Source organism: Haliotis cracherodii, unplaced genomic scaffold (assembly GCF_022045235.1).
Source record: "Haliotis cracherodii isolate W230 unplaced genomic scaffold, xgHalCrac1.p SCAF_12, whole genome shotgun sequence".
In the NCBI taxonomy this organism is placed as follows: Eukaryota; Metazoa; Mollusca; class Gastropoda; order Lepetellida; family Haliotidae; genus Haliotis; species Haliotis cracherodii.
The window spans coordinates 41,728,350-41,740,534 of record NW_027266267.1 but is presented as its reverse complement, the minus strand read 5'-3'; the positions used below and the strand labels follow the sequence as shown (position 1 = coordinate 41,740,534).

At 39.5% G+C, this 12,185-nt stretch overlaps 1 protein-coding gene across 1 annotated transcript; it reads right to left on the bottom strand.

Moving 5' to 3' along the window:
• Positions 1-2,201: 2,201 nt before the first annotated feature.
• Positions 2,202-9,899, bottom strand: LOC139457900 (out at first protein-like). The gene is made up of 4 exons (XM_071239243.1): positions 9,636-9,899; positions 4,636-4,770; positions 3,449-3,626; positions 2,202-2,666 (listed from the first exon to the last, which is right to left on the bottom strand). The coding sequence occupies exons 1-4, from the start codon at positions 9,837-9,839 to the stop codon at positions 2,389-2,391; spliced, it is 795 nt and encodes a 264-aa protein (XP_071095344.1). The 5' UTR covers positions 9,840-9,899; the 3' UTR covers positions 2,202-2,388.
• Between the last annotated feature and the right edge of the window lie 2,286 nt (positions 9,900-12,185).

The window sequence follows — 12,185 nt, the reverse complement described above, 5'->3', positions numbered from 1 at the left end:
GGAAAATCAGGGCTACTTTAACAAGAAGATTATTGAGGACTGGCAGTGAGTTGGGTTTTACGCCCCTTTTGGCAATATTCCAGCAATAGTGAGTGACTGAGTTGGGTTTAACGCCGCTTTTAACATTATTCCAGTTATATCTCGGTTAATGTGGGAGGAAAGCCCGAAGTGATGCGGGTATGGTGCTGACAAACCTAGAAACATAATCGGGGCAAACCGGGATTCAAACGCACAATCATAGGTTTCTGGCGTACCCAAGGGACGCAACTCTGCACAGCGAATCGTGGCGCCTGAGACGAGTGGGCCACCCGTGCCCCCTATTCCAGCAATATGATGGTGGGGAGGACACAAGAAATGGGCTTCACACACAGTACCCATGTGGGGAACTGAACTGCGTGACGAGTGAATGCTTTAACCACATGTTTCGAAAGTTGTACACTGCTGGACACACACAAGGTGGGGTAGGTACACATTACTTCTATACCACATGGGAAGTTCTCTGATTGTCCCATAAATAGTTTTTGATTTGCATTTTGACTTCAGAGTGAGTGTGAGTGAGTGATTTGGGTTTCAACCGCCGCTTTTAACATTATTCCAGTTATATCACAGCGTGTCAGCTTAATGTGGGAGGAAAGCCCGAAGTGATGCAGGTCTAAGACATTTACCATTTCGGTGAAACCCACGAGCACGGGTATGGTGCTGACAAACCTAGAAACATAATTAGGGCGAACCGGGATTCGAACCCACAATCATAGGTTTCTGGCGTGCCCAAGGGACGCAACTCTGCACAGCGAGTCGCGACGCCGTAGACAACTGGGCCACCCGTGCCCCCTTTGACTTCAGAGTTCAACCAGAACAATCCTGGTTATATAGTAGTAGTTGTACAATGTCTCCCAGTAGTTGTACCAGTAGTAGCATGGTGTTGCCGGAATAACATCCACAGCTTCAGATTGATATCCATTATTATTTTGACATGCCGCTTTCAGACACTGGATCAGGGGACCCATATTAATCACAAAAAATGGGGTCATGGGTGACTGTTTTTTTAGGGGGTCAGTAGAACTAGAGTATGAACATGGGACATGGATTACTGTTTACGGCTGTAGTTAAGCTTGGTCACTGAGATACAGGTGTGTATCCGGTACATGTGAACTACTCTGCTGACCAGGCTCAGGATTTCTTAAAGAGTAAATTTGTAAATTTTACTACAAATTGCATATTAAATTACTTATCCTATCACACACTATGTATATCTCATTGCACACTGTACATGCTCTAAGATAGGATAAATTCTAAAAATTGTACATTTTACAAAAAATTGTATAATTGTATTTATAATACTTATCCTATCTCACACTATGATCTCCCATTGCATACTGTAAGATAAGATATGTTAAAAAAAACTTTTACGATGCATTGTACATTTAAAATACTTATCCTATCTCAGTCTATGCATATGTCATTGCATACCGTAAGATAGGATAAGTTAAAAAAAGAAAAATTACAATAAACTGTATAATCATAATACTTATCCTATCTCACACTATGATCTCTCGTTGCATACTGCAAGATAGGATATTTTTTTTTTTTTAAATCAAATTTTACAATAGATTGTTTATATATAATACTTATCCTATCTTACATTATGCAATGAAAGATGCATATTGTGATACAGGATAAGTTTAAAATACATATTTGATAAACATGCTCCTCTTCTCAGCAGATCCATTGTTTCTTGACTTGTCAGTCTGTTCTGTTTGTAGTGTTAACACATAAAAAAAGCCTATCTCAGACTTGTGACCTTTCAACAGTTCTGGCTGTTTTCTACATATTAAGCTTATGATATTAAAGTTTGATACAGTGTATGCCTTCACAAGCAGATAAAGTCAACAACATGACATCCGTTACAGCTTTAAACTTAAAAAGTTTAAAATAAACATATAGTACTCAAAACAAGTTAAGGAACATCCAATTTTTTCATATTACTACAGTAATATAGTCATGACATGAAAGATTAACTATAGTAAAATGAAAGATTATGTGTTCTCTAACTTCTTTTGAATAGTATATATGAAATTCCTGCATTTGAAGATTAATTTCCATCTACACAATTAGCCACCCCTGTTTTGAGCCCGCATTGGCCACTTTCAGTTTCACTGCCTAATATTTCCCTATTGTCAAATAATGAAATATATGAAATTCCTGCATTTGAAGATTAATTTCCATCTACACAATTAGCCACCCCTGTTTTTAGCCCGCATTGGCCACTTTCAGTTTCACTGCCTAATATTTCCCTATTGTCAAATAATAGCACTTCCTTTCACATCTCAGCTGTATTGAACCTTGTTAATGAAGATCCTTAGAATTGTCGCTAGTCAGGATTCAAGTTCACGAGTCATCCCACAGGCACCAAAGGCGTTGCCTGGCAACATGTTCGAAGACAAGACACCTACGACACGTCTTGATGCCACAGCGGTAGCTGACCACCTTGCCGGCGGAGTCCTTGCCCCGACAGTATTTCAGTCCACAGGGGTACCACCCCACACACATCTGGTAGTGACACAGACACGGCTTGCTCAGGTCGTTAGTGTCGTGACATCGTGCATACTTGGAGGGGTATGTCTTCTTCATAGCCGACATTAATGTATTATAGTCTTTACTCAAAGCTGAAAAAATGTAATAATCACAATTAGCTATTTGTCCAAACAGATTTGTCAGCAAACTTGCTCTCTCGTTGTACACAGCATGAATATTACGGGACAGTAGACTTAAAACCATAACAGGTGTTGCCATACCACAAAAGTTTGTTTAGAGTTACCTGCCCCTGCTGAAACATCAAAAATCCATTTCAGTTTGTTTGTTTGTTGTTTTACACCGCACTCAGCAATATTATAACTATACGACTGCGGCCTGTAAATAACCAACGACAAGACAAACCAGTGATCAGTGTCATGAACAACATCCCCTGCAGTCAGGGAAGGACAACATGCAATCAAGCAGGTCACTGAGCCTGCCCACCCGATCCATTTGGCCGCCTTGTGCAAAAAGTAGCGGTAACTTGTGACCAATTCTTAACCGGAATTACCATGGGGAGACAACAGGGGTTGAAGGGACCAATTGATACCCAGAATTACCATGGGGAGACAACAGGGGTTGAAGGGACCAATTGATACTCAGAATTACCATGGGGAGACAACAGGGGTTGAAGGGACAAATTGATACTCAGAATTACCATGGGGAGACAACAGGGGTTGAAGGGACCAATTGATACTCAGAATTACCATGGGGAGACAACAGGGGTTGAAGGGACCAATTGATACTCAGAATTACCATGGGGAGACAACAGGGGTTGAAGGGACCAACTGATACACAAATATTACCATGGGGAGATAACAAAAGTATGTTTGCGGTGAGACAAAACCTAGCAGAACATAAACAATATACCTACATCTAGATATGGTGGTGAGATCTCCCTCCTTGAAGAATGTTGTTTCTCTCGCCTCCTGGCACATGTTGAACACGTGCGGACTGATCATGTGACTTTTGCTCAGGTCGACCTGCAGGTCATACACCATTAGGTCAGGGCCCTTTTCCTCCTCCGGGCTCCGGATGGCAGTTGGATTTTTCTGAAAATGAGTAACCATTGAGGTCGCTTTTTAGCATGTGTTAACATGGGACTAAATCCACACTAAGTTCCCTTGGCAGGCAAACTGGGAGAGAATGATTATTTTGTGCAATGTTATTTTCCAAACTGTGGTATTTCAATATTGCATTCAATACAAAATGCCTCCTCCTATATCTTGACTGTATTAAAATGAATTGAGAAAACTTCATTTCCAATTTGGAAATTTTTAAGGACATTGGATGCAGACTTAGGCCAAATATTTGGTGCTTAGAAATTTGACGTAAGGCGATTATAAAACACACACACGAATGACATACGTTTTCAGGTTGAGAAGTAGTGAACAAACTGATGAAATCCTGATCTAAACCTTTTTCAATAATCATTACTTGGCAATAACACACATTGTACCCATGTGGAGGATTGTATGGAATCTGTGTCTTGTGTGTGACAAGTGAAGGCCACCCAACATGCCCAATACCCTTGGACTGAAGAACTGTTTGTGGATAGTCGGTTGTGTGGTAAAAATACAACCATGTCATTTACTTTGTGGAATGACGTTTACGGTGCACGTGAATTCAGTGTATCGGAGGAACGTTCAGGAGGAATGTTCAGTGACTGTAATATGTTTTCGGAAAATGAACTCTAAAACGCATTCACCTTTGCGGAGAACACTGAAATGCACGTGATTTTCATGAATATTGGATATAAAAGCATGTTAATTAAGTTTTAAAGGAGTCTAGCACCAACCATCGTGGTGGCTAGATGTTAGAAGACATGGTTAGACTGACATCGTTGGTTACATACAGTTTAACCTTAAGTCACATTAGGACTGCTTTAGAAAAGGAAATACTACAATATTCGTGTAGTGTTTTGCCTTTAACTGCTTCGTATGTAAATACTAATTGTGGGATAATAAAAGGTGATTACAAAACTTTATTTTTCATTTTTCATTCCACTGCGAAACAACCCTATTGCCCCCACAGCCCAAGTAGAGTATCTGACTTAACTACCTGTCTGAGTTTTGACATGGCATCGGATGAGATGAAGTCATTCTTGCTGAACCTGCTGATGAAACACAAGACTTGAAGCTGATTCTGACCTCGTTCTTCTTCTCCAGCAACATACGCCCGGAAGATTTGAACTTCCTGAAAACATCAGAAATAACATACTTTATTCGACATAACAAGCGCCCCGCTCTAATAAGCTCCCATGGCGATATTTGCTAATATATTGGCTAGTGAACAATCCGATTGATCAATTTACACAAGACTTATTTATTCGTGTAAAATACAAACTCGTGTGTTATATGCACCCTTAATTATGGGCAATTAAATTCTTGAAAAAAATATCTGTCGTATATATACATTTCAGGCTGTCAGCATAAACCACGAAACTTACAATCTTTCAACTCTATTTTTTTCACCAAAATATTATTCGAATAAGAGCCCCCTATTTCTAATTTTGAGAGCGCCCTAGGCGTTTATTACGTTGAATACAGTATGGATTATGCTGCAATCATTGTATGAATAAAAATAAAGGATGGGTGGGTTCTTCAGGCAATCAGATATCAGTTTTCTAAAATAAATTAGCTCGATTTCTTTACCACCTCAATTCAGAAACTCTGGTCATTCCCTCACAGCTATTATGTTGAATACAGTATGGAGTATGCTACTGCTACGAAGACCAAATGATGAAGACACGATTAAAGTCTGCCATGGAATTATACAACAAAATATTGAGTGAAAAATTCCATGTTAATGTTGTAGTCAATAATGTGATGGGAATAATGCACTTCACCGCACAGTTTTTCGGATTTCAATTAGCGCTGCATGGAGGATCGAACTCGCTGCCAGCTTGAAGCTAAGCAGGGCTAATGAGTTAATCTAATTAGGCAACAGCCTATCACAGGACCACAGGTACTATCACAAATGATTAATGCTCTTATACCAAGTCATCAGCACTCAATTGGCTAGCTATATGTGCAGTAGCCATGTTCTCCGGGAAACTCGAAAATTGATAAATATTTAAGTAGTTTCCTCAAATTACATTCAGAGCTCCAGATAAGCTGCGTATCTGCATAAAATACGCATAAAAAATGCAGAAATACACAGTAAAATAAAATCCAAGCGTATCAAATACGCTACGAACATTACAGATACGCTACAAAAATAAAACTTGTGCATATCATCAAAATATTGTGACGTAACCCTGCGTATTCGATTAGCAAATCAGCAACTTATTTTGAAATTATAAACGGACATTCCGTCAACCTTGTCAAACTCCACGATGACAGTTACAGCATGATCATTTGCCATCACACTTTCTTGCGGAAGTATCGTGGTATTTTTTAGTCCTATAAAGCTCTCGAACCCACACGACACCAGTTTACAGGGACTAGATGAACAGTGTTTTTAAATATTTAACTTAAATACCCACATGTGTAAAAACTAGAATAGAATTACTGATACCCAATGATTATAAAATGCATGGGTAAAATACCCACAACACCAAAAGCTTATTTGGAGCTCTGACATTGGATTAATATGTTAAAAGAGATAGCTGACACTTAGGATCATGAAGGGGTGTTCGATCAGAAAGGGGTACCTAACAGGGTTAAAACTTAACGCTAGCCCACTAGCCTGTGTCTAGTAGAAATTCCTGCAGGCTAGTACGGATTTCCCAACTTTCCCATTGTTTTAACAAGACAAGGGTATCTTATCGCCACCGGGGCTAGTAAAGCTTTTGAGTTTATTTCTAACACTGCCTTACCCTAATGATCACAAAAGGTTGCTTGATCGGAAGGGAATCCCAAGGTTAAGGATACAGATAAGGGTAACCGTATCACAACTAAGGATCAAAGCGGTATGTGAGAACTACAGTAGGCAGCCTGAGCCAACTAGTGCTATGCAATAAGTGGAAAACATATATTATACTGTACACCTATCTGCCATGTTTGGATGCTACAAATAAAACTGCAAGCGACAGCATCACGATTTGAGAAATAGGGAGATAAAGCTTAAAATAAGCAGAAAAAATTACCTCGCTTGCATTTGTATGGTTACATATGATAAACCTTGAAAATGAACATCAAAGCAATGCATAAACAGAAAAAATGTACTGGAAAATATTGGAAAATAGAAGTTCCATCATGGCGTGCGACAACAATCAGTGACATCCGTCGGAGCCACATTTCAGCAAACTCGTGGATTCTTTTTTTTATCTACTTTAATTCAAGCCGTTCAGTGGCGGGTAAGACCCCCAAACCCCGTTGTTTTAGCAAGGTGACAAAAATGGCATCTGAAAAACTAAGAAACCGTTACACGCAATGAGCTTGTGCACATCCCTTACCAAATTGGAGGAACGTGTCTGGTGTACTGCATTCTTGCCAAATAAGCTGCTCACGGTAGACTGCAGCTGAAGGGGTCATTATCGGCAAGGGTACTACAGAAATGTACCCTAGCCAAAATCAGAATTCAGAAATGCCCTCTAGGACAAGTCCATTCTGCCGCAGACTGCATTTCGCAATGTCCTAAACCGATTCTTTGCTTGGTTGCGGTAAAATTCAACATGTCAGTACGTATTAAATATAGTTCTCTCTCTATTTTCTTTCCATAAATTGATCAGAACTGTTGTATGAGATGCATTCCAGTGTGCAATATAAAAAACGAACATACACACTGACATACATACATTACTCTTAATATTCTATGGTGCACTCGATTATCCAGCATGCATTCATCGTCAACAGAACTACAACATGAACTGGTTTCAGTTTTCGGGTTAAGGAATATGGACTCATCTGCCCGTTCAGTGTACAGGTTATATCTAAAACGGCTTCTCAGCAAAACGTCACTGAGCAAAAACGTCACCAATTGGCAAAAACATCACTTCGCTGAAAGCGATAACGGCACCTTGCTAAAAGTGAAAACGGATACTTTTGTCTGGCGAAAACAGCACCTTATTACTTTTTGGTACCTTGGTACTGAAATACATGAAATATAACTCACATGGTCAATTAGAAACACAAATAACTGTGAAATGTTAAAACAAGTTTACATTAGAAACTAGCCTCTACTCCAATTTACTAACCGACTCTGATTGGGAGGCGCAACTGAATTTATTGTAAAAAATTTACATGCTTTGAAGTAAAATAAATGAAATTAAACTCACATGGTCACTTGCGAACACACATAATTGTGAAATGTTAATCGCCTTAAAACATGTTTACAATAGAAATTAGCCTCTATTCCAATTGATTGGACATGTTGGAAGGAGCAACTAAACTTGTGAAAACATCACATGCTTTGATTACCTTTACTCAGACATGTCAGGGGTAGACCGCAGTATTTGGGTCCCCACTTCGGAAGGAACGTTTTTACGTGTTTACGGAAGTTGTCGAATGAAAAACGTTCCACGCATGCGCAGTTCGTTATTTACGGTCGAAGCGAGAGGATTTGTTGGCCGCCATTTTTCTACCGAACGCTGTCTGCAGTTCAGTATTTTCTTACACAGATAACACACGGGGGGTACAAGGGGGGTTTGTCCCCCCTTGTCGAAATATTAAAGTAAAAATGGGAGTTAAAGGGGGGTTACACCCCCCTTTTTTCAAATAAATCGCACGACGGTAAGTTCATTCTGTTACTTGAACAATATATTGTTGGGCGGACAACACAGCAGGGTTCAAGGCAGGTACAACCTCACCTTTATAACATTTTTAAAGAAAAATACGGGGGGTAAAGGGGAAGGATCCCCCTTTTTCAAATAAATCGCAATATGGTAAAACTTCATTCATGAAAGCATGTGAATTTTCATAGGAAAATGATCATCGATAGATACTTTCTCATTCAAACAAATCATTTGAAACGTTGAATTCGTTTTGACTGTCATAGAGATTCTAGGACCTAAGTCTGTGGATCCATCTGGACCTAATTCAATTTCTTTTTCTGCTTCTTTTTCATCTTTTTCTTAAACGATCATTTTGCTTCGTAAGTTTAATAAATGTAAACACGGCCGGTGAACTTAGAAACTGATCAATTGAACAACTGAAATATTTCTTTTCTGATAATGTTTTGAACAAAATAATTGTTCAACATTCCCGCATTCGCCCAATACCTATGCAAAGATGTCTTCACTGTACGCCAAGTCGACTCTGTTTTATTTGTACAAGCCACACTTTATGAATTTACAAGTTATGAGCGAAGTTGCTTTCGTAGTAACGAGTCCATATAAGGAAAGTCACATGATCAGACACGTGACGTCTTACGTCATTTATGTCCCGCCCACAAACAACAAGAAGTTGACAGTACAATAATTCGGCTTCACTTTCTATCGTAAAACTCTCGACCCCCACAGGGGCGGAGTTTTAGACCATACTTTTCACGTCCAACTCATTTTTGGGGTCCTTTTTGCTAAAAAATGCCTCCTAACGGATTTCGGCACGCTTGCGCGTGCGCGCTCATATATAAGCGAAGCTGCCTTCGGCAGCTTCCGTACTGAAACTGCCGAAGGCAGCGGTTGCCTTACGGAAACCCCCGAAGTGGGGACCCAAATACTGCAGTTGACCCCATGTCAGATTAACTCAGTGTCAAGCTGAAACTGATTCTGGCGAAAATGTCAACAAACTGGGCTACAAGTATACTATATAATTAATACATATTTTAGTAAGTACCAAATAAATAGTAATTTATATAGGTTTAGATCTCCTTTCTGGGGGCAGAAAATAGAGCTGCCGTTCTCCTCAATTGAGGTGCCGTTTCGCCTGAGAAATCAGGTACGTTTTGCTGAGGTACCGTTGAAGGGGGGGGGGGGGGGGGTGTAGCCTGGGCCCTAGGGTTACAGGGTATGTTTCTGTGTTCTGATTTTGGCTGGGGTACATTTCTGTAGAACCGGTGCCAACAACGACCCCTCCAGTTCAACGAAACTGTTACCGCAGTATGCCGGTTTGGCCAATGCGGGTCACTAATTACAATGGATGGTCAGTCTATGTATAGCGACAAGAAAACTAAGTTACCGATTTAAAGTCGATAAACTGGGTGATCAAGGTCCCGTCAGTATTCTGATACTCGAGGGTCACCGTGTCTTCCGTCGTGTTGGCCTGTATAGACTCGACCAGCACGTCGCCACCTTTGTTCTTGACGTTCACAACAAGCTGACATCTGACTAGGCTCGCGCACAACAACAACACAGACGACGAAATTACTAGAAACTTATCCATTCTTCGAAAACAAAACTTGTGAAATGTCAAACTTTAATTCATTCCGTTCCCTTCATATGGCCACCATTTTTGATAACCTCATCAAAAGAAAGAAGTGTTATGCTATATCGTTTGATTTATGGTGATCTGACGAATATTAATAAAAGTTTTCGTGAGATAAATAATTTTATGTTTCAAAGTATATACGATATTACCAATGTATTGTATTTAAACCAAAGAAGACACAATTCCATTTTGTACCAGAGACTATATGTACATTGTAAAAAGTGGGAATTACGGAAACGAAAAGCGACCGCGAGACCATTTATTTCACTTTTTGAGTCACTTTTGACGACAACGGCCAAAACTGATTTCAACGCCCCCTTTTGGGATTGGACCGAGTATACATGGAACCTTTTATATTGATACATGCTTTGAACAGTTTAATAATTTGCTATATGGCTGAAATATTGCCGTTGCGATACTAAATTTGATCCCACTTATACTCTTGGACGTATTGGCTAAGAATTGGAGCATTTTTACCAGTACTTTGCCCAGCAATTTCCCCACTACTTCAATACTCAATTATATGTTTCAGACATTTTACTGAGGAATGTACATTTATATTAACGAACACTCAGTTATGTGGATATGTAGTATAGCATATAGGCACCGTTTTTCTTGAAATGCAAGCAATAAACTGATTTGTGTTTCTAGCTAGATTTCTTAATTTATTTAGACATGTCAAAGTCGATTTTCTTCCGTTAACATGGTAACCCTCAGTGAGAAACATAGTGCAATGGAAATAAATTATGCACATAATAAAAAAAGAGGGACGTATGTTCGCACGTGTTTCAAGATATATGGAAAACGGCATTTGCTTGACTGAACCCATCCGTTAGGTTATGTAGAGTAAACAGAGGCTAAGACAAATCCAAATTACATCATTGCTATGACATACTATTTTCATAAACAATTTTGTGGCAAAATGAAAAGACTGGGGGTGTCCAAAGAGAGAAGAGATAACAAAAGAAATGTGAACTACACGTCCTGCATTAGTTTGGCATGCAGACCCTGAAACAAACATATCCAATACAGCCCTTGTAAGTCTATCATATTTAGCAAGTCTAGATTACTGCAGTATTCTGAAAACGAAAAAAGACTCTGGGCTCCTTTTTATTATATTTCATAACTGTTCAACAACTCAGTTTAACAACCTCGTGGTTGCACAGCTCATACGTGTGGGTTGTTGTTGGCGACGCCATGTGCTCAGCTAGGGGAAAATAAAATGTAAGCAATCATATAGCATTACTCATTTTTTCAACATATCTAACACAGAGATATCACGAAATATCCTTACCACCTGCTGTACATGGCTGGAATAATGCCGATGCGACGTTTAATTTTAACTCACTCACATACCACATTTTAAGTATAAAACAGTTTGATTATTGTGATGAAACCCAAATATCCTCGAGACATATAAATTGTCAAGGCAAGAGAATAACCACTCTAGATTATCCACTGAAACAGATTCCATTTGGCGTAAAGGGCAAAATAGCTTTGACAATTAAACGAATTGACCACTGAAAATCAGTGATAACACAAGGTGTTTGCGCAGAGTATAAAGGCAATATAACAAGCAAACAACATCAAACCAACCAATCAAAGATAATTTTAAGGTGAGGTGAGGTGAAATTGGGTTTAACGTCGCGTCCAAGATTATTACACTTATATAGCGAAATGCATGTACGTGTATGTGTTTGTGTGGCTGCTTGTACTAGTCCGGACTGATGCCGATTTATAGTGCTAGCTCACTGAGGTACCATGCCGCAGTTTAACATGGATACCCCACTCAGACACAGTATACTGACTCCGAGCCGACCAGTCCTTGTTTTAGCCCCTTAATGCCGAGCGCCAGACAGGGTAACAACAAGTACCATCTTTTAACGTCTTTTGGTATGACGCAGCAGGGGATCGAACCCCGGACCTTCCGCTCTCCGGGCGGACGCTCTACCACTAAACCACGGAGGCGGTCCAGATAATTTCGACACTGGTAGGCGGGTCAGCCTGTAAATTAAAAACATATCATGTAACTATAACAAACAGACTGAAAAAAGAACGCTAAAGTACTTCTTTTTAAATCATTCATTTTATTTTATATTTGTAACGATTTCAAAGTGTAGGCACTAAGTCTTGCTTTTTGAGCTCGTAGTCGCTACTTTACTGACCGCGCTACTGGCCATACTCACTGACCACATTTTCTGTTTATGGGTCCACGAATGTTTAATAAAAAATCTTAAATCTCTTAATAATATAAGAATAAAACGCGTGTCTAATTATTTGAATATTCAGACTTTCATTATA

Bases quoted from the DNA above. Each gene is read 5' to 3' on its own strand.
- LOC139457900 (XM_071239243.1), bottom strand. From the start codon at position 9,839: ATGGATAAGTTTCTAGTAATTTCGTCGTCTGTGTTGTTGTTGTGCGCG. The intron at 3,627-4,635 runs GTAGTTAAGTCA...ACTCATTTTCAG, and splicing joins CCATGTCAAAACTCAGACAG to AAAAATCCAACTGCCATCCG. The intron at 2,667-3,448 runs GTAGGTATATTG...ACATTTTTTCAG, and splicing joins TCTCACCACCATATCTAGAT to CTTTGAGTAAAGACTATAAT.